General features: G+C 41.3%; 1 protein-coding gene across 2 annotated transcripts in view; it reads right to left on the minus strand.

The window, feature by feature from the left end:
- Positions 1-23,074, minus strand: part of LOC126471506 (uncharacterized) — a 219,733-nt gene that overhangs the window by 50,556 nt on the left and 146,103 nt on the right. For both annotated transcript variants that reach the window (XM_050099726.1, XM_050099727.1), the window contains exon 6: positions 12,217-12,302. In XM_050099726.1, coding sequence (XP_049955683.1) covers positions 12,276-12,302 — 27 coding nt within the window. In that variant the 3' untranslated portion in view covers positions 12,217-12,275. The remainder of the gene's footprint in view (positions 1-12,216; positions 12,303-23,074) is intronic.

Raw genomic sequence — 23,074 nt, forward strand, 5'->3', positions numbered from 1 at the left:
TTTTCTATTCTGTTTCAAGAACTTTTCAAACCACCCTCATAAGCATCCCTGACGCCTGAAATAATTAAAAACAAATAAGTCGCCAGTTGCAGATGGAATCTCAATTTGGTTTTACAAAGAGTGCTATATGGCACTGGACCCTTACTTAGCTTGTATTTATTGTGAATCTCTCACCCAGAAGAAAGACCTAAGCAACTGGGGAAAAAAATACAGTGGCGTCTCCTGTATATACGAAGGGCGAAAGAACAGACCCGCGAAATTACAGACCAATACCCGTAACATCAGTTTGCTGCAGAATTCTTGAACATATTCTGGGTTTGAATCTAATCAGTTTCATAGAGACCAATAAGTTTATGTCCACAAATCAGTACAAAGCATCGCTCATGGGCAACTCAGCATGCCCTTTTGTCATACAACGTCTGTTCAAAAAATTCCAGAACTTTGTCCAAAAAATTTTCTATGCTTATCTTTTAATTACTATGGACTGTCTCCTTCGAAATACTCTCCTCCACAATTGATACACTGCTCCCAATATCATTTCCACTTCCAGGAGCAGTCTTGACACACCTCTTGCTGGGTCGCATAAAGTGCCGTCTGCGAATTTTCTTTTATCTCATCTACCATTGCAAAACTTCATCCTTTTCAACTTTGGAAATAAAAAGAAGTCTGCAGGGGTGATACTATTCTCGCAAGGAACATCTCATTCTCATTTGTGAGATCCAAAAAGTTTTTTTGGTCTTGACTCATGAGCCGTGGAATGAACTTGGCGGCAACACAATGCATTCCAAGATGCTGTGTCATTTCATAACATGATCCAATTGAAATGTTACATTCTTCTACAATCTCTCAGACAGTGAATCTTCGACTGCCACACACAATTTCTTTGACGTTCCTGTCACAAGTGTCATCAGGGGACATCTAAGAGAGTCCTGAACAAGGAACATTTTTGACTTTTGTAAAGCCATTTTAAAACGTGTGAATAATACATAACACTAAGTATGGCTTAAGCACTCATCGCTATAGGCTCCCTGCATCATTTGGTGTGTCTGTGTAAAGGTTTTCTTGAGCTTCACGCAAAATTTAATGCAGATGCCTTACTCCTCTAACTTTGTCATCACAAAATTCACAAACCCAGATTCCATATTTCTTGATTTCCGAGAAGCATTTGACATAGTGCCTCACTGCAGACTTTTAACAAAGGTACAAGCACATGGAATAGGTTCCCAGACATGTGAGTGGCTCAAGGACTTCTGAAGTAATAGAACCCACTACATTATCCTGACGGTGAGTGTCCATCAGTGACTAGGGTATCATTAGGATCATTCCAGGGATGTGTGATAGGAGCGCTATTACTCATATTTTCTATGTGCATAACTGATCTGATGGACAAAGTGGACAGTAATCTGTGGTTGTTTGCTGATGATGTTGTGGTGTATGGAAGGTGTCATCGTTGAGTGATTTAGGAGGATAAAAGATGACTTGGGCAAAGTTCCCAGTTGGTGTGATAAATGACAGCCAACCCTAAATGTAGAAAAATATAAGTTACTGCAGATGAGTTGGAAAAACTAATCCATAATGCCAGAATCCAGCATTAGTAGTGTCATGAAAGAAGTCACATTGTTTCAATATCTGGACATAACGTTGCAATGTGATATGAAATGGAACAAACTTGTGAGGGTCATGGTAGGGAGGGCGAATAATCATCTTTCATTTGTTGGGTGGATTTTACTACAGTGTGGCTCAGCTGTGATGGACATCACATATAGGATGCTAGTGTCTGGGATCCACAAGGGGTCGAATTAAAGCAGACATTGAGGTAATTCAGAGGCAGGATACTAGATTTGTTAACAGTAGGTTGAAACAACAACATACAAGTATTATGGAGATGTTTCTGGAACTAAAATGGGAATCCCTGGAGGGATTTTGAGGAACACTGTGCTGACTGCAGAACAATTCTGTTTGCACCAACATACATTATGTGTAAGGACCACGAAGATAAGAGACGACAAATTAGGACTCATAGAGAGGCATATAGACATTCACTTTTTCCTCACTCGATTGGCAGATGGAATGGGAAAGGAACTGACTACAGTTGAAATAAAATTACTTGATAGTTGGCACTTCAAATGCCAATAAGAGTAGTCAGCGTCACACTTGAACTGTCTGCTGTTGCCAAACTCCACCAGAATTGGCCAGTCACTTCCAATTCCTGGTTCAGCATTCTTTCTTCATGTATTTGTATCCCGAATTACGAGCCCGACACTTTTATTATGTATTTCATGACACGCGATAGCTACACCAAAAACAACACACATTAACAATGCTAATGAAAGACACTCATTTCATTCATAGCACTAACCAAACACTACCGAATAACTCAGCACAAGGTGTAATTCAGTATCATACATATAGTTATCATATTCACAGAGATCATCTTACATTAGATAAGCTTTTCACTACACTGTGTGAAACTGAAATTTTTAAGGTTGCAATTCATAGTTGCAACTGGGTCACTACATTCACATATATAAATACTTCATGCAGTGCTGTGGCATAGCACAATGGTTGGCAGATTAATCTAATGTGTAACATGTCGTAGGTTTGAATCTCATCAATGTAGCAAAATTTTTATTTCTAAATCCAACCAAAAGAGTGTGATTATTATTTTCATTCAATTAATTGGTTTAAATGTATTTTTTTATTTTTAATACTTTGCTGCATCATTTTTCATCATTGTTTTGACTGTTCTATTTGGTCTTATTTTTCTTCCTGTCATTATTTCTTCATTTGGAATCTGCCTCAGTCATCTATAATCCACGAACAAGTGCCCACATGGACTGTTCACTGTTTTCTAACATGGCAGCATGTGCAGCTAGAATAAGGATAGTTACAGGTAACAAATCACATGGAGAAATTTCAATTTGCTTTCAGCCCTGAAATTGAGTTTTTGTTGTCTTGAGTTTACCCTTAAGCGTTAGCTTTAATCGCCATGAACAAAGCGATCATGATATTAGTACTGCTGCAGACTGTTGACCACAATTTTCTCGGCTGGGTTAGGACACAAGTTTACAGTCAGGGATACAAAACGGGTCGTCTGCCCCAGTTCAGTCACTGATCACATTAAATCAATAGTCGACAGAGTATCCAACATTTCTGACATACCTTGCACCAGCCACTAGAAAAATTGCTCTGTGTTAAACGTTTAACATAATTTGTGAAGTGAGCCGCTTGTTTGTTCTCACCTGTAACCAAACGGTTGCTGGTACCCAATGTGGCAACATTGTTGCAGCAAGTGATTGATGTCAACTATCAAGTAATTTTATTCAGACTATTGTAGTGAGACAGTGTACCTTCTGCCATGCACCATATGGTGGCTAGTGGAGTATGTATGTAGATGTGGAATCAGTCTTTCCTTCTCATCCCATCTGGAAAGTTCTCCCTGATCAGCAGTTCTGGGTAACTTTCTCAAAATCTACCCTTTTCCTAGACCTATCCTTCACCCCTCTTCCTTCCACTTCAACCCTTCTGCCTGAAGAATGAGCTACTGGCTCTGAAAGCTTGCCTAATTATAATCTTCTTTTATGTGTGTGTTCTGCCGCCACTTAGCGAGTCGATTGTTTATCTATCCAATTCAATTATCATGTAATCAAAAGCTGCATTTAACACACCAAGTCTCTTTTACCAATCACTTTTAATATGTCCTACAGAATGTACTGTCTATCCTGTCCTTTTTTGAGATTACTGTTTTGTTGTACTTTTCTACAGGCATCATCTTACTTATTAGGAGTCAGTTCCTTCATGTTGTTGTTGTTGTGGTCTTCAGTCCTGAGACTGGTTTGATGCAGCTCTCCATGCTACTCTATCCTGTGTAAGCTTCTTCATCTCCCAGTACCTACTGCAACCTACATCCTTCTGAATCTGCTTAGTGTATTCATCTCTTGGTCTCCCTCTACGATTTTTACCCTCCACGCTGCCCTCCAATGCTAAATTTGTGATCCCTTGATGCCTCAAAACATGTCCTACCAACCGATCTCTTCTTCTAGTCAAGTTGTAGAGCTGCATGTACTCGGGAAAAATTACGGCTGTAGTTTCCCCTTGCTTTCAGCCGTTCGCAGTACCAGCACAGCAAGGCCGTTTTGGTTAATGTTACAAGGCCAGATCAGTCAATCATCCAGACTGTTGCCCCTGCAACTACTGAAAAGGCTGCTGCCCCTCTTCAGGAACCACATGTTTGTCTGGCCTCTCAACAGATACCCCTCCGTTGTGGTTGGACCTACGGTATGGCCATCTGTATCGCTGAGGCACGCAAGCCTCCCCACCAATGGCAAGGTCCATGGTTCATGGGGGGAGTTCCTTCATAGTCAACAGTTAAGGAATGGGTGGCTGAATTCATATGTAGCATATGTCTCTGTAAGATGACTCATGAACAACTTCCTAGAATTACAATCAAATATGAAAATGCTGAGAAAGAACACAGTGTGATATTGCAAGATCAGTAATTAAAAAGATGTGCAAAACAGTTGATGCCGTGGCCGTACCAGAAAGTGAGTGGCATGTCTGTTGAAGCCTGACTACAACCTAATGTGAAAAACAATTTGGGACAATCTGACACACAACTGATTCTATGCACCAATCTGTTCCCTTGGATGAGAGATGACCGAAATGAAACAGCAGTTGCACAAAAATAGCCAAGGTGACTTCATCGGAGAGAAAGAGTGGTCATTGTTTTCTAGGATGCAAAAGGGATTTGTATTTTAGATTAGCTTGCAAGACTGAAACAATACCTCACAAATACTATGCAAGTATTCTGACTCAACTGGATGAAAAAATATGGAGCCAAGACCCAGGGGGAAAAAAAAAGTTTATCGTCAGTGAAATGCATATGGTCACAAAGGCACTTTCACAATAGGAAAACTGGGAGTTTCAAGTGTGAAGTCTTCAAATATCTATTCCATTCTCCAATTTTTTCACATTCTGACTTTAGCTTCTTCTTCTTTTCTTTTTGTATGAATGATTCGCTTAAGACTACATGCGTCACAGCTCAAAACCGTTTTGTGAGTCAACAACTGGATATGTTTTCACTGCTCTGTCTCTTGTAACTCCGTTGGACATGGAGGTAGCAAATGAGGATGTAGGATGTCCATGACATACTGCTGTGCTGTCAGAGTGACCTGAAGTCATATCCGATGCTGCCCCATACGCCCTCTCCCTATGTCGTTGTCATACTCACTGACAACTGTCATCGCGGGTCTTGCAGAATGTGACTCACTGCTGATCACATGACAGGTGCAGGTGTGAAAGTGTTACTATGTGCTCGGTGTACATTACAGCAATTCTCCCATGGGCTCGTCAGACACGGTAAACTGGAAGCTTCCTGACAAGCACACCGCCCTTACGTTCCCAAGCAGTCCAACATGGGGCCACTACCACATCTGAATGTCTCACAAATCTGCATATTGCATAATTCAATCAGCCTGGCAAATGGAGACACACAACTAGGCCCCTTCGAATTATGTTACGTGCTGATAATGCTGTCTCACAGAAGTACAGGGCATCTGTATCCTTCACAGGGATCACTCAACATCTTACACTCTTCACATCTCTTATAGCTCCTACCATTCTTGGTAACAATCCGAGACACAAACAAAGCTAATGCAAACCGGTGGCCTTTGTATCCATTTCAGAGAGTTGCGACTCTCATAATTTACCACTGGTATGCACACTCGAGAAACTACGTTGCTTCAGGGAGCTTCCCTTTTTTTTCTTCAAGCAGTTTAGTTCTTTGAATCCATTTTTCTTGTAGCTCAGAATAATTATTTTATTGTGTAGCAAACTTACAGACTAGCATTCTGGTCTGAGCTGTCGGAGTTGGCGGTCACGTGTGTGTGAGGTGTGCTTGCTTGTGTGAATGAATGGTGTGTATTTCTATTTCTTTTTCTGATGAAGGTTGTGACCAAAAGCTTATGTGTAAGTGTCTTAACTGTGCCTGTCTGCATTTTAACGTGCCATCTTTATGGTAATTAGCACTCTATCTTTTCCTACACTGCTGATATTCCAACCTGGAGTTTCCATTGTTTGAACTTACGGTCTACTGTTTTATGTTGCAGTGCACTTCTACAAGTGTAATACACAAATGTTGCCTTAGGAAAGAGTCACAATAACATCCATGTCTACCGTTTGCTATTTTTTACGAAATAGCATGTCACACTCGAAATTTAACTTAGCCAATGAAATAAGTTTGAAGATTTATTGTGTGTAAAAGACACGAGGGCCCACTGTGTGGGAAATGTGGGAAGTTCTGTGCAGAGACGGAGTTACCCACAGACGTGGTAAGTCTGGGGAGCTATACGGGTGTTAAAACATCGCCACCTGCTGGGATGAGGGGCCACTTACTCTGTGGTGGCGCTGTGCCAGCAACGAGCTCGACCCATTGATTAGCACCACAGATGACAATGAGCAACCAGCTGCTTCTCTGTGCAGAGATATAAAATTTATCGATTTTGGACATCGGGTGACAATCTGTCACATGGAGAACAATGTTTACTCTGGCAATTTTAACACTAATCTAGTGTTCTGCAACATATTAATGTGAAATGTTGTCTATGATGTTGAAGAGTGTAAGTTAAACTGATATCTGAGAATTTGTTGTTTTTGTGGCATTATCTGGAAAATGACCTCTCATGCAGCTCCAAGCATAAATGTCAAGTGAAGAAGAATAATTAGCACAGCACACTGGAACTGAGTAGGGATCCGGTTTACTGCGCGGCCACTAAATTAGCATATCATGAGTACACCAGAAGAGACGCTGTACACACTTGCATATACTACATACACAAGTACAAGCATCGATCAAGCTACTGCGAAACTGCACTTTGTGTGACTCATCACTACATCAGAATACTGTAAATGTGGTGATTCCAATTTCTTAAGGTCTCTTCCTGTTTGTTTTCATCAGTAGGATCTTATTTTTCAAGTATGTGGGAATCCAATGAGCTGCCTGTTTGGATACATTCTTTCTGTATGTCCCACAAGTTGGATTCCTTGGAGACACATTGTAACAAGAGCTTTTAGGAATTTACCTGGAGATTTCACACTGGGTTCAGTGTGATGTATCCCATCCTTTATTCTTGGACCTAAGGTTTTTACTACAATTTTACATTCTTCTAATTCAGTTTGCTGTTTTCATGTCTTGTGTTGGACAAAGAGTCTCTCCCATGCATAAAGAAATACTAATTTGATCACTGTTGTACAATGTTAGATTTTAGAGTTCCAGGAAAAATACTTTTAGTTAACTGAGAGACAGTTTGTACTTTCTGAAGTCTGGATTCTATGGCCTTCTTTTCATTATGATATTCAGTGGTCTTTTTCACCAAATTATTTAAACTATTTAAGACCGAATACAATGTCATTGCCTATATAAGTTCACCCAGTGCCATTTTGGTATCAGTCAATAATTTTTTCTCCAGGTGAAATTAGTAGTCCAATTTTCCTAGCTTGCTCCCTTAATATTTCAAATTGCTTTAGCACATCAGTGATGTTTTTGTCAATTAGTATTATGTCATCGGTATAGGTTACACAATATAATTCTATCTTTAAGTTTACGTTCTAGTCAGTGTAATAGTGCACCAGCTCTTCTCCATTATCTTACAAATTTTCTTAGGGGCATAGTTGAATAGCAATGTGATATGCCATCCCATTTTCATATTCTTATGTCTGTCTTAAATTACACTGCTTGAAAAAAAGTGAGACACTCAGAAGATGGGGAGAAAACAAATTGAAACGTAGCTAATTTAGAGGGTATGTGATGTTATTTCAGTGATAACAAAACAGAGTCAAATCTACACAGAACTTATCAGTTTGAGCCCACTTATCAATACAGCAATGCACCCTGTCTGGCCTGGACAGTGCGTGAGGATGTCGTAAAGCTGCTGCATACCCTCCTGAGAAAGGTTATCCACAACTGTTGTAACTGGACATTGCAATCATGGATACAGGCAGTGGGATGGAGTTGACGTCCATGTTAGTCCCATAATGTTCTATCGGGGACAGATATGGGGATTTTGCTGGCCACAGGAGTATATCAACATCACACAGACAATTTAAAGAGACACATACTACATGTGGACAAGCAGTGGCCTGTTGAAAAATAGCACCACAATACTATTACACACTGTTGTACCATTAGAGTTCCCTCGGCCATTACAAGCCATGACCTGAAGTCATACCCAATGGCTCCCCACACCATGGGACTCCTTTGTGACCCCCCCCCCCCCCCCAAAAAAGTGGAAGAATGGGACCTCTCCCCATCTCCCCGGGTCACTGTCAAACTTCTCCACGATAGTCATTTGGAGCAGTGCAGGACTGGGACTCATCAGTGAACATAATGTGACGCCATTCATTAGCAGTCCGTACTTCTTGATCATGGCACCACTTCACATGCAGTCATTTGCTTGGGTGTTAATGGCAGCCTATGCACAGGACGGCAATTCCATAGTCTGGCTGCTCCTAGCTGTATGACACAGCATGTTGCAAGGAGTCTATTACAGTGAACTCCTGTTTATCCGAAATGATCAGGACAGTGGCTGGTTCCGATAACGAAAATTCCAGATAAATCAAAGTCTCCCTGTTTTCACATGCGAACACTCCAAATTGTGTCAATATTGCAAAATACGATCGTAAAACGTGCGTAGGGTATGTAAAACGTTACTGATATGGTTGCAAATAACCCTGCACTTTTTTACTGAAAAAATTGTGTTGACATGTTAAAAAGGCACCAAACTATGATTGAAAACTCAAAGTTTTTAAATGCTGTATAACAAAGCTCGTTTATTTTGCATTCTTACAGAAAAAAATCTCCCTTATTTGGCAGCAGGAAAAAACAGGAGTTTTAATTTTATTACCTACTCTTTTGAATAAAAAATAAACTACTGAACAAAATTATGAAACAAATCTAGAGATTACTCAAAGGAATGAAAAGTCTGTCCAGAGGAACTTTCAAGAAAAGTAAAAAAAAAAAAAAAAAAAACTTTTTAAGTTATGGACATAGAAGTTCTAGGATGCTTCATTAGAGTTTATTTTTTGGTAACGAAGTCATGAATGTCTTTTTTTCTTTTGTTTTTTTGCTTGAGAAACTATTGCTGCAACAATACATCTCCAACGTTGAAATCAAACTATTTCAGGATAAATCGTCTCCTCCTGTTGGCTGATGTACTCCAGGGCAGTTTGGATCACTTCATAACAGAATGTGTGAGGAATATTTTTCTCTGATTCATCATCAGAAACATAGTCTTCTAACGCTTTATGATCGGTCACAATTTGGACGATTTCATCCTCAGTCACATGAAAAAATGCCATTTTCTATCCACTCTTCAATGTCTTCGAAGTGTGTGTCTTTACAACCAGCTTCTCCCGTAAATTCACCAAAATTATGTCAGCTTGAGTTTCGGTGTTGCCTCCTCCTTCTCACCACTTAGGTTGCCTTACGATCTAAGAGTTTTTTCCAAGACCTAACAAGAGGAACTGGAGGAATTAGATTCCAAGCTTCAGCAATCAATGAATGACACTTAAAACATCGATTTTTTTAAGAGCTTCCACAAAATCATCTGCAGCATCAATCACATCTATTAAGTATTCCAGCATCTTGTGTCTGTAATGTTTTTCCATCGCCTCAAGAATACCTTGGTCCATCGGTTGACATAGAGATGTGACATTTTGTGGGAGAAATACAACTTTGATATCCCCATCTTGCAGATCACCTGGGTGAGAAGGAGCATTGTCCACAAGAAGTAGCGCTTTTCAAGGAAGTCCTTTTCCTTCCATGTAATTTACTACACCTGGAACAAACTCTGCCTGGAACCACTCTCTGAAGATGGCACTGTTCATACATGCCATAAGACTGATTCGTGTACCTCAGTGGCAAAGCTGGTTGGTTGGTGTCTAAATGCTCTTGGTGTTTTGGATTTGCCAATTAAAGTAAGACACAGTTTATGATTGTCAGTGGCATTACTGCAAGCAAGGACAGTAAATCTTTCTTTGATTTTTTTGTATCCGGAAGCCATTTCTTCTTCTTTAGAGGCAAGGGTTTTCGTTGGCAGCATTTTGTAATTCAACCCAGTTTCATCACATTTGTAAAGTTGATTGCCAGTATAACCTCCTTTGTCAATGATTGTGTGCAGTTTCTTCTTAAAATCAGCATAGCAGCTTCATCCCCAGATAATGATTTGGCACTGATGGCAATTTCATGGATGCCATGCTGCTTCTTGAAACGATCCTGCCGGCCATTACTTCCGAGGAATTCTTGCTTCTTTCCTTCTATCAGCTCATTAGCTCATTTTGACAAATTAGAGGACCTGAAACTGACACACCTTTGGCTCTTATTTATTCGTGCCACAAAAATAATGCCTCTTCTAACTGAGGATGTGCACCTTTTCTCATTGTTTTTCAAGATTTCACTGCACTGCCCAATGCTTGGATGGAACAAAATTTTTCAATTCCTGATCGATTTGTCTTCCGATCAGTAATTGTACTCCTACTCTGCAGCAACTTTTGTGGGTGGCTCACCAGCATCAATTCTCTGCAAAGTGTGAAGCTCTTTTTCTAACAAGATCACATTCATTTTATGTTTCGTGCCCGTAGTCACATTCAGTGTTCTTTTTACAGACACTCGACTGAGTCCTTTATGGTTTTTGGCCCCTTTTATCTCTGGACACTTTAAGGCACATAGTGGGAGCACAAAACCTCAAATCAGAAACACACAGATGCACAACTTGACAACACTCGAGATGCACTAGACAAACTTTTGATTTTTGAAACCAGGCTGTGGCAGCCATCAAATGAAAGCATTTGATACATCTATGCCATTTCCTCTGTTCTACCCAAGCCCACGTGGCAACACAACAGGGTGTTGTACATTCACTGTTAAACACTCAGCTTTGATGTACCGACAACAAGTGGAAAGTGTTAGGCGGCGCACTCTAATTGTCGGTTTCGACAGGGCTACGTTGTGCTGCATAGAACAATACTGTATGTACTGTACTTCCAAGGAGTTCCAATAGATGGCAGTGGCATGAAACCATGCAATATGAATAAGAAACACACTAGAGCTTCAACCAACACATGCACGAATTGACGATACTTGGACTTTTGACACGCACCAGTGCACTGATTAGCAGTGGATTGCCAAAAAACACCAGCAAATGCTTGGCTCCAGGTGCACGCAAATTGAAACTTGTCAAGTGTCAATCTAGCTAGCCAAAAGTGTAGCTGCACGAGAGTTTACTGTACTTGTTCTCAGATGGCAGTCACAGACGTGAACAGGTTACAATGTACTCAGTACACTACACAGTGATGCTCCCTTGTAGTGGTCTGATGTAGTCAACTGGAAGATTGATGATGAGTATGCCCTTACTTTCCAACATCAGGCCACTGTCAGATCCAAATACTCCAAAAATACAGATGTTGCAAGGTTTAACCAGGCGACCAAATAGACATCCACAATGGGGTTTCTTTCAAACTCTCATCAGATAATGCTGTCTCACACCAATATGCAGCACCTTCATATCCTCCAGAGTGATGATTCAACATCTGACGCTATTCACATCCCTTATATACCACATGATGCTTGCTAAACAGCAATAAAAACAAAGAACACTAATGAATAATGAAGGAAAAGACGGACTGTTACTTACCATAAAGAAGATACCTTAGGCTGCAGATGGGAAGAATTAAAAGACACTTACATAAAGCTTTCAGCCACAGCCTTCATCAGTAAGTAGTAATCTGTCTTTTCCAACATTGTTGATATTCCTACTGGAGTTTCCATTGTTTCAAGGACACTGATGCTTTTCTGTGAGTGTTTCCTTTATAATGTTTTCTGCATTTTAGCTTTTTTTAAAAAAAGAAAAAAAAGAAAGAAAGAAAGAAAAAAAAAGATTTGTTGCTGGAAAACTTCTGAAGTCCAATAAAGGAGTTACAACAGCCATATATGGTTATCTGGTGGACCTTGCAGAACCAAATTCTAGGGCTGAAATATACTGTTGACCAATGGGCATCAATCAGAATGAATACTAAATAAAAAATTAAATCCAAGTTTACACAAAAAACACAGGTTCTATCACTGTTGCTTTTCATTCTATTTTGTTCTTATGTTTGCTATGACTTGTTAAGCAGAAATTTTCTTTCTATGTATAGAGTTACATTTGCTGTTATGTATCTTACCTCCATGTTGTTTCTTCTTTCTTCTCACTGCTGCCCCAATCATGGCAAGCAAGTCATCCTCACTGCATTTGCTTCGTATTGCATCTCTGAAACAACAGTTAAAACACCCGTTAAACAGTACCAGGCAATTACCACACAGTGAAATGTTGGTACACTAAAAAGGAAGAAAAACTTTGCAGAAATCTTCAACAGTAATCTTGTAGTCTGCAGTAGGCAACAGCAGGATAACAAACCCACTGGACAAGAATGGGAAAGTCATGATAGAAGTTACTTTTATTTTTATAAATAAACAGGTATCTTACACAAATGCTCAAGAGTATACATAGGATCTCGGGCTGAAGAGGTGGAGCAGAAACTGACATTAGTTTTGTTGAAGAGGGAGTACTGGAACACAGCACAATTTCTTGCAAAATGAAGCCAAATTTATTGATAAACTCTTAATTAATTGCCAAGCTCACTAATGTGACCATTTTACAATAGGTACTTACTGCTTGGAGTATATGTGACTTTTCAGGCTTGCCTGATAGATCTGTTGCAAAAACACTTTGGGTTCCCCACCAGATAACATTATGCAAGTCCCTCCCTCAATATTTCAGTGACACAACGTTTTGGCATCTTCAGGTGGTGGTGATTTCCACCATCACAACTGCAAGATGCAACTGGCAATTTCCACGTGACAGCTTTGAAATTTATCATGTGGATGACTATGACCATCATATTTAGAATTCAGAGGATTTCATAGAATACCTGAAGATGCTTAAACTAGAACTTTCAGATCTTTTAGTTAGCTCAAATGTTATACCATTACTTACAAAAGTGCCCCTGCAGCCCTCATTAGAGGTTATTAGCAGCAAGTTTGAGAAAGAAATTGTGGTGCTGTTTAAACATGTGCATACCTCATCCTATTTCTTATGTAACACCAACTACTTTGATCAAGTGGACAGTGTTCCCATGGGAGATCCTCTATTTCCCTTAGTAAATATCCAACATTCCTCCTTCTGGCAGAATGCTGAAGAAACATTTGTGGTGTGGCCCACATAATACAGACACTACCTATGTTCCTGCAGCATTTGCACTCGGTCCATCTGAATATTCAGTTCACTGTGGAAGTACAAAAAGATAGCAGCTTACCATTCCTGGATGTCACGGTTAGAAGAAAAGCTGACATAACACTGGGGCTTAGTCTCTACTGCAAACTGATACACGCAGAGTTATATTTGCGGTCCAAAAGTTGCCGTCACCCTGCACAATGTGGTAGTGTCTTACACTCCCTGGCACATAGAGCACACGTGATCTCAGATACTGACAGTCTGCCTGGTGAACTGTAACACCTAAGAACAGTGTTCCAGCAGAATGTTTATTCTTGTAAACAGATTTGCAATGTGTTCTGAGCAAAGCAAGTTCAGTGTAGGGATGTAAATGAAGATACTTAGACAAGCACCGCAAATGGCTTTCTTGCCATATTTCAGTGGCATGTTTTCAAAATTGAAAGAATCGCTAAGAGAAACAGAATCAAGTGTGTTTTTCGTCTACCAGCAAAACTAAGGAATTGTTTGTGTTCAGTTAAAGACAATCTTGACCTTAGAAAACACAGATCATATATAAGATCTGATGCCATTATGGGAAACCTTATATAGGGCAGACACCTCACATTGTGCAAGAACACTGTGTTCAACAGCGCTGACAAAAATGCCACCCAGTAAATCAGTGGTAGCAGAGCACTGCCTGAATACAGGGCACCACACGTTTCCCAAGAGCACTGAAATTTTATCCTCAGCATCATCACTCTAGGATTGTGTTTTTAAGAATGAGGCATGTAGCCATACGGTGGGCAATCTTACCAACAGGAATATGGAATTTTGACTAAGCACTGCCCAGAATCCAGCAATGACTGCCATGAAATTAAAACAGTAGAAACCAGATCCTCCGATGTATGACCTGATGCAGCACCTTGCAGAGAGTTAATTCAGCTTTTAACCACACGAGTGTCCAGAAGTGCAGTCATTGCCCACAACACATAAGCAGAAGGCTACTATGAATGGCATTTCCATCCAACTGGGAGTGCCTGTCCACACATTCGTACTCCTGCTTCTAGCCTGACAAATTTCAATTCTGCTGTGCGAATATCACCAGCCACATCTTGCAGCAGTGATGACAGGACCCACCACTACCTGAAGATGACGAACAGTTGTGTTGGTGAAATATTGTGAGGCTTGCACAAAGTTATTCAGTGGCAAATCTGAGAAGATTTGTATACATTATTTTTCTGTGAGAGGCCGAGAGGCTCAACCACTGCAAGCATGGCAAGGTACATCATCTGGTGACATTTGTCATTCGCTTCTGACACATTTCCCAACATTTGTATCGTATCCAACATTTGTGATCCCATGTGTCTTGTATTAAATTACTTGTCTCAGGGTCATCTACAGTGCTTTGGAGGTTTTTAAATGTTAATACGCATCACCCTGTCTGTGTGTGTGTGTTTGTGTGTGTGTGTGTGTTTATATATATGAAACAAATACTAACAAAGAGATAGAGGGCCTGGCCAGTACTTACCTCAGCTCAGTACAGCCGGTAGATACACAAAACAGAACAGAAAATTGACGTATCCTAGCTTTCAGAACTTCGTTCCTTCATCAGGGAGGAGAGAGGGGAAGAAAGGGGAAGAAGGGAAAGTGGATTCAGTTATTGACAACCCAGGTTATGAAGCAACAGGGGAAAGGTAAACAGGGAGGGTAGCAAAGATGGAGGCATGGATGTCAGAGGGAAGCCAAAGATATTCTACTGTAATTACTGTGCCAGCTTCAAACCAAGGAGGATGAATACAGAAGTAAAGAGGTACATAGTATAAAGATAAACGCAACTATGTAGGATGAAAAGATGAGTGAATGGCTAAAGAGGAAAGGGAAAGAGGAGAAGACTAAAGAGTAAATGAGAGTGAGATTGGTTAACATAGGTTCAGTCCAGGAGGATGGCGGGATGAAAGGATGTGTTGGAGTGCAAGTTCCCATCTCCGCAGTTCCGAGGTACTGGTGTTGGGTGGGAGAAGCCAAATGGCACAAATGGTGTAGCAGGTTCCTAGGTCCCTAGAATTATGCTGGAGGGCATGCTCCGCTACTGGGTATTGGACATCTCCTAGGTGGACAGTTCGTCTGTGCCCATTCATGCGCTCAGCCAGTTTAGTTGTCGTCATACCAATGTAAAAGGCTGTGCAGTGCAGGCATGTCAGCTGATAAATGACGTGTTGTCTCACATGTGGCCCTGCCTTGAGTTGTGTATGTTATACCAGTAGCGGGGCTGGAGTAGTTGGTTGTGGGGGGATGCATGGGGCAGGTTTTGCATCGGGGTCGGTTACAGGGGTAGGAACCGCTGGGTAGAGAAGGTGGTCTGGGAATATTGTAGGGTTTGACAAGGATGTTACGGAGGTTAGGGGGTCGGCAAAAGGCAACTCTGGGTGGTGTGGGGAGAATATTGTCAAGGGATGATCTCATTTCAGGGCTTGACTTGAGAAAGTCATATCCCTGGCAGAGTAATTAGTTGATGTATTCAAGACCAGGATAATATTGGGTGACAAGGGGGATGCTTCTGTGTGGTCTGGGGGTAGTAACATTGTTGTTGGGTGGGGAGGAATGTATTGCTTGGGAGATCTGTTTGTGGACAAGGTCTGCAGGATAGTTGTGGGAGAGGAAAGCACTGATATATAATATAATACAGGGAAACATTCCAAATGGGAAAAATATATCTAAAAACAAAGATGATGTAACTTACCAAACGAAAGCGTTGGTATGTTGATAGACACACAAACAAACACACACACAAAATTCAAGCTTTTGCAACCCACAGTTGCTTCATCAGGAAAGAGGGAAGGAGAGGGAAAGACGAAAGGATGTGGGTTTTAAGGGAGAGGGTAAGGAGTCATTCCAATCCTGGAAGTGGAAAGACTTACCTTAGGGGGGAAAAAGGACAGGTATACACTCACGCGCACACACACACACACACACACACACACACACACACACACACACACACACACACACACACACACACATAAATCCATCCGCACATATACAGACACAAGCAGGGTATATGTGCGGATGGATATGTGTGTGTGTGTGTGTGTGTGTGTGTGTGTGTGTGTGTGTGTGTGTGTGTGTGTGGCATACTGATCTGAACTATGCAGCCTTAAAATGGAAGTTTTTTGATCACTCCTTATTTTGCTCCCTGCCACCTTGGCAATATGTACCGCAAATCATCAGACAGACGACCTTCCTGCATGCTTCGAGCATCCCCTGGTGCTGTTCCGAACCAATGCTAATCTTTGTAACTGTGACGAGCAGTGTGCAGATTGCATCTTTGTATCCCACAAAGAGGTGACAGTTCCCAGTGGCATGAATGGTTACTGTTTATTGACTGTCACTGAGTTGGTGAGTCATTTGCTACATTGTGGCCCACCTGTTCGCTGCTAAAGCCATGCTAGTCAGTGGTAACCCCTGTCAATGATATCCTGTTGCCCATAGCAGTTCACTCTGCTGATTGTGGTAGTATTTTCCTTGAATAAATCTGCTCACAGTACACCTTTGACACTGTGGTGCAAGAAAGCCCAATGACTACACACCCTTATAGAATAAGTGTCTCGAGCCATGGGTACCCACGATATGGCAGTGATAAAATCACCCTGTGATCAACTGTCACACTGCAGCTGTAAGCTGCACCTCCTTTTTCAGAATACTCAGGTTTATTAATTTGAAGTAAATCAGATCTTTTGAAGGAAAATTTAACAAAAAGAGCACATCCAGGAAAGGATGAAACCATGTCTAATTAACTGGAACACAAAATTAATAATTAGTGGTGACAAAGATCCTCTGCAATAAAATTCCATTTTAAATCACTCCTAATGCATACTCCCAGATAATTTATGGAATTAACTGCTTCCAATTGCTGACCTGCTATATTGTAGCTAAATGATATGGGATCTTTCTTTCTATGTATTCGCAGCACGTTACACTTGTCTACATTGAGATTCAATTGCCATTCCCTGCACCATGCATCAATTCGCTGCAGAACATCCTGCATTTCAGTACAATTTACCATTGTTGCAACCTCTTGATATACCACAGCATCATACGCAAAAAGCCTCAGTGAACTTCCGATGTCATTCACAAGGTCATTTATGTATATTGTGAATAGCAACGGTCCTACGACACTCCACTGCAGCACACCTGAAATTACTCTTACTTCGGAAGACTTCTCTCCATTGAGAATGACATGCTGCATTCTGTTATCTAGCAACTCTTCAATCCAATCACATAATTGGTCTGATAGTCCATATGCTCTTACTTTGTTCATTAAACGATTGTGGGGAACTGTATCAAACGCCTAGCGGAAGTCAAGAAACACAGCATCTACCTGGGAACCCGTGTCTATGGCCCTCTGAGTCTCGTGGACGAATAGCGCGAGCTGGGTTTCACATGATCGTCTTTTTCGAAACCCATGCTGATTCCTACACAGTAGATTTCTAGTTTACAGAAAAGTCATAATACTCGAACATAATACATGTTCTAAAATTCTACAACTGATCGATGTTAGAGATATAGGTCTGTAGTTCTGCACATCTGTTCAACGTCCCTTCTTGAAAACGGGGATGACCTGTGCCCTTTTCCAATTCTTTGGAACGCTATGCTCTTGTAGAGACCTACGGTACACTGCAGCAAGAATGGGGGAAGTTCCTTCGCATACTCTGTGTAAAATTGAACTGGTATCCCATCAGGTCCAGCGGCCTTTCCTCTTTTGAGTGATTTTAATTGTTTCTCTATCCCTCTGTCATCTATTTCAATATCTACCATTTTGTCATCTGTGCGACAATCTAGAGAAGGAACTACAGTGCAGTCTTCCTCTGTGAAACAGCTTTGGAAAAAGACATTTAGTATTTCGGCCTTTAGTCCATCATCCTCTGTTTCAGTACCTTTTTGGTCACAGAGTGTCTGGACATTTTGTTTTGATCCACCTACCGCTTTGACATAAGAGCAAAATTTCTTAGGATTTTCTGCCAAGTCAGTACATAGAACTTTAATTTCGAATTCATTTAACGCCTCTCGCATGGCCCTCCTCACATTACATTTCGCTTCGTGTAATTTTTGTTTGTCTGCAAGGTGTTGGCTATGTTTATGTTTGCTGTGAAGTTCCCTTTGCCTCCACAGCAGTTTTCTAACTCGGTTGTTGTACCACGCTGGCTCTTTTCCATCTCTTATGATCTTGCTTGGCACATACTCATCTAATGCATATTGTACGATGGTTTTGAACTTTGTCCACTGATCCTTAACACTATCTGTACTTAAAACAAAACTTTTGTGCTGAGCCGTCAGGTACTCTGAAATCTGATTTTTGTCACTTTTGCTAACCAGAAAAATCTTCGTACCTTTTTTAATATTTCTATTTACGGCTGAAATCATCGATGCAGTAACCGCTTTATGATCACTGATTCCCTGTTCTGCGTTAACTGTTTCAAATAGTTCGGGTCTGTTTGTCACTAGAAGGTCTAATATGTTATCGCCACGAGTCGGTTCTCTGTTTAACTGCTCAAGGTAGTTTTCAGATAAAGCTCTTAAAAAATTTCACTGGATTCTTTGTCCCTGCCACCCGTTATGAAAGTTTGAGTCTCCCAGTCTATATCCGGCAAATTAAAATCTCCACCCAGAACTATAACATGGTGGGCAAATCTACTCGAAATATTTTCCAAATTATCCTTCAGGTGCTCAGCCACAACAGCTGCTGAGCCAGGGGGCCTATAGAGACATCCAATTACCATGTCTGAGCCTGCTTTAACCGTGACCTTCACCCTAAATTATTTCACATTTCGGATCTCCGTCAATTTCCTTCGATACTATTGCACTTCTTATCACTTTAAACATGCCACCCCCTTCACTGTCCAGCCTGTCTCTGCGGTATACATTCCAATCTGAGTTTAGAATTTCATTACTGTTTACATCTGGTTTCAGCCAACTTTCTGTCCCTAGTACTATGTGGGCATTGTGACCGCTTATTACTGAGAGCAGTTCTGGGACCTTTCTATAGACGCTCCTGCAATTTACTATTAGCACATTAATATTGTTATTCCCTGTTGCATTTTGTCTACTCCTACCTTGCCGCATCTCAGGAGGTGTCTTGTCGGGCCTAGGGAGGGAATTCTCTAACCTAAAAAACCCACATGTGCACTCCACACATACTCCGCTACCCTTGTAGCCGCTTCCTGCATGTAGTGCACGCGTGACCTATTCAGGGGGACCCTACATTTCTCCACCCGATAGCGGAGGTCGAGAAATTTGCACCCCAGATCTCTGCAGAATCGTCTGAGTCCCTGGTTTAAGCCTTCCACTCGGCTCCAAACCAGAGGACCACTATCGGTTCTGGAAACGATACTACAAATAGCTAGCTCAGATTCCACCCAGCGAGGCTTTCCGCCTTCACCAACTCCGTTAACTGCCTGTACGAACTGAGGATGACCTCTGAACCCAGACGGCAGGAGTCATTGGTGCCGACATGAGCAACAATTTGCAGTCGGGTGCACCCAGTGCTTTCTATCACTGCTGGCATGGCCTCCTCCACCTCTCGGATGAGACCCCCGGCAAGCAGACAGAGTGAACACTGACCTTCTTCCCCGACCTTTCCGCTATTTCCCTAAGGGGGTCCATCACCCGCCTAACGTTGGAGCTCCCAATATCTAATAAACCCCTCCCCCCATGTGCCTGCTCGGACCTTGCTGAAGGAGTGGCCACATGTCCACTCACAGGCAGAACGGGCGATGCCACACGGCCAGCCTCCACACTGACTCTCCGCCTCGTGCGCCGCAAACGCCGCTGAACCCGCCACTCCCCTTGGGAAGAGGGTGGCCCAACCGCGCCCGGTACCCGCAAAGATGTGTCGACAGCAGGGTCAGTGGGTGAAGCATGTAACACCTGGGGTGTACCATGCAACGCACCAGACTCACCACTGCCTGAAGACGGCTAACCGCGGCCATCAACACGTTCAGCTGTTTGCGAACAGTGGCCGGCTCCTCCTGTGTCCGTACACTGCAGTCACACATCCTATCCATCCTAAGAAATCAATTTACTGTAGAGAGTTAATCAACTTATAACTAGACTGCTAATTCACTAAAGGCGGCTGATAGTTGACTAAACTGTTGTTACTAGACACTTCCTGTAGCAAAACAATGAAAATCGCACTACCTGTCTCTGAACTGTATTGAAAACAAACACTAGCACTACTGGCACTATGGCTGACTAAACGGACTTTCTCTGACTGTATTCAAAACAACCACAAAATCTATGGAACACTATTACTAGCACTCGACAATTAAAGCTTCCTAAAAGCAAAAACACACGGAAGAAGAAGTGACAAGTAAGAAAAATAGAGTTAATACTAAAATTAGCATAGCTCGCTGCACAGCAGATGTGACGCAGACGGCAGTTACGTTGACACTGACACTATAAGGTTATTGAACGACTCATTGGGATTTTGAGTCTGACAATGCAGACACTTCTTCAATAATTCAGGATTGCCAGGTCTCTGTAAACAGGTTTTATGATATCCACAACTGCTGCTGGGATAGAATGTTTATGGCTGTATGACCTGTTTGAATACTGGGCATTGCGGTAATTGCACCATGAACCAGATCCAGGAGGGCAAAGATGGTGTACTGGTTTATCATCAGCTGACAGTCTCTGGAAGAAGGTAGCCCATACTGCCTGCTTCATTTTCAACAATTCTCATAATACTGTTGTAGTTCATCAATCATGTTGTCTGTCAGCCTGCTTCTTATGGTCTTACCACCTGAAAGTTTCTTGTCTCTCAAACTTTGTTTCAACTTCCTCAATCTGGTACCCATCCTCTTCTGGACATGACCAACACATTCCAGTTCTGTGATAAGCTTCTCACCATAAGGATGAGTGGCTACTACACTGTTATATGCATTTGAGTCTGCCTAACCTAAGAACTTAGTGTAACACACTCCCCTTTAGTTTACAGATCGATTATAAATTTCAACAGCTGCACATGCCTCCGTACGACTAGTTGTCCTTCATAATTTCTGTCACAGATATGCCCTTCTTCATTCCCTGATTTATACTTATAAGAATGTTTGGTTAAAATCTGGAAATCTATTAGCTTTCCAGTATCCACACTGGTCACTGTAGCAACAGAATTCTTAGAACTGCAGCTGCGCTTCTACCAAGTGCCCCAAAAGCTACTGATATGTCAATCATACCATCGTTTATTTCAGCAGCTTCATTTGCAGCACCCTTAATTGACTCACATGCAGCAGATTTCACAGCAGCTCCAATAAATCCTGCATACTTGTACATTTTACAAAGTGGGTGTGGCATATACATCACGACACACATTGTTTCTGCTGCAGTGTGTCCTTTGCCAATAGCTCCCAATCCATAAAACCACCTAACATTTATTTCAAAATAATTATCTTTACACTTATCAGAACTCAAAAATGAATGAGTATATTTACAACTGGCAGAATTAATGATAAGTTTCCCGGCTAGTCCATTTGATACCTCAATGTCTTCATGTAAACTAACTGGCCCTCCACATACATACAGCACACACATTCACATAACACCCCTGTTAGGATGTGTAAATGTATCAGAATATAACCTAACCTACCATTTACATGAGTTTTGTTTTGAGATAACTGTGTTATCACTATGTTTTATTTTAATCTTCGAAGCACTAATGGGTGTTTCTCTAGATACTCATGAGTTTGCCAGTATTTCATTGTCTGTAACTTCACACACCACATGCTGAACACAATGTTTCTCTTTATTCAAAAATTTATTACCATGAAACCCACATTTCTTAAAAACACTTCATTTTGGAGTCACACTTTTTGAGAGATTTACCAGTCTATTCGTCACTATTCCTCGGAAAAACGTTAGCACTTCGATATACAAAGCATGTTTATACTATGAAAAGATACGATACTATTTTTGACAGTGCTACCAATACAAACACATAATTTAACCTTTATAACACAGCAATCCACAGCTTTCTACAGGGTGGTCCATTGATAGTGACTGGGCCAAATATCTCACATAATAAGTTGTTGTTGTTGTGGTCTTCAGTCCTGAGACTGGTTTGATGCAGCTCTCCATGCTACTCTATCCTGTGCAAGCTTCTTCATCTCCCAGTACCTACTGCAACCTACATCCTTCTGAATCTGCTTAGTGTATTCATCTCTTGGTCTCCCTCTACGATTTTTACCCTCCACGCTGCCCTCCAATACTAAATTGGTGATCCCTTGATGCCTCAGAACATGTCCTACCAACCGATCCCTTCTTCTGGTCAAGTTGCGCCACAAACTTCTCTTCTCCCCAATCCTATTCAATACTTCCTCATTAGTTATGTGATCTACCCATCTAATCTTCAGCATTCTTCTGTAGCACCACATTTCGAAAGCTTCTATTCTCTTCTTGTCCAAACTATTTATCGTCCATGTTTCACTTCCATACATGGCTACACTCCATACAAATACTTTCAGAAATGACTTCCTGACACTTAAATCAATACTGGATGTTAACAAATTTCTCTTCTTCAGAAACGCTTTCCTTGCCATTGCCAGCCTACATTTTATATCCTCTCTACTTCGACCATCATCAGTTATTTTGCTCCCCAAATAGCAAAACTCCTTTACTACTTTAAGTGCCTCATTTCCTAATCTAATTCCCTCAGCATCACCCGACTTAATTAGACTACATTCCATTATCCTTGTTTTGCTTTTGTTGATGTTCATCTTATATCTTCCTTTCAAGACACTGTCCATTCCATTCAACTGCTCTTCCAAGTCCTTTGCTGT

This window comes from Schistocerca serialis, chromosome 3, assembly GCF_023864345.2.
Source record: "Schistocerca serialis cubense isolate TAMUIC-IGC-003099 chromosome 3, iqSchSeri2.2, whole genome shotgun sequence".
NCBI lineage: Eukaryota > Metazoa > Arthropoda > Insecta > Orthoptera > Acrididae > Schistocerca > Schistocerca serialis.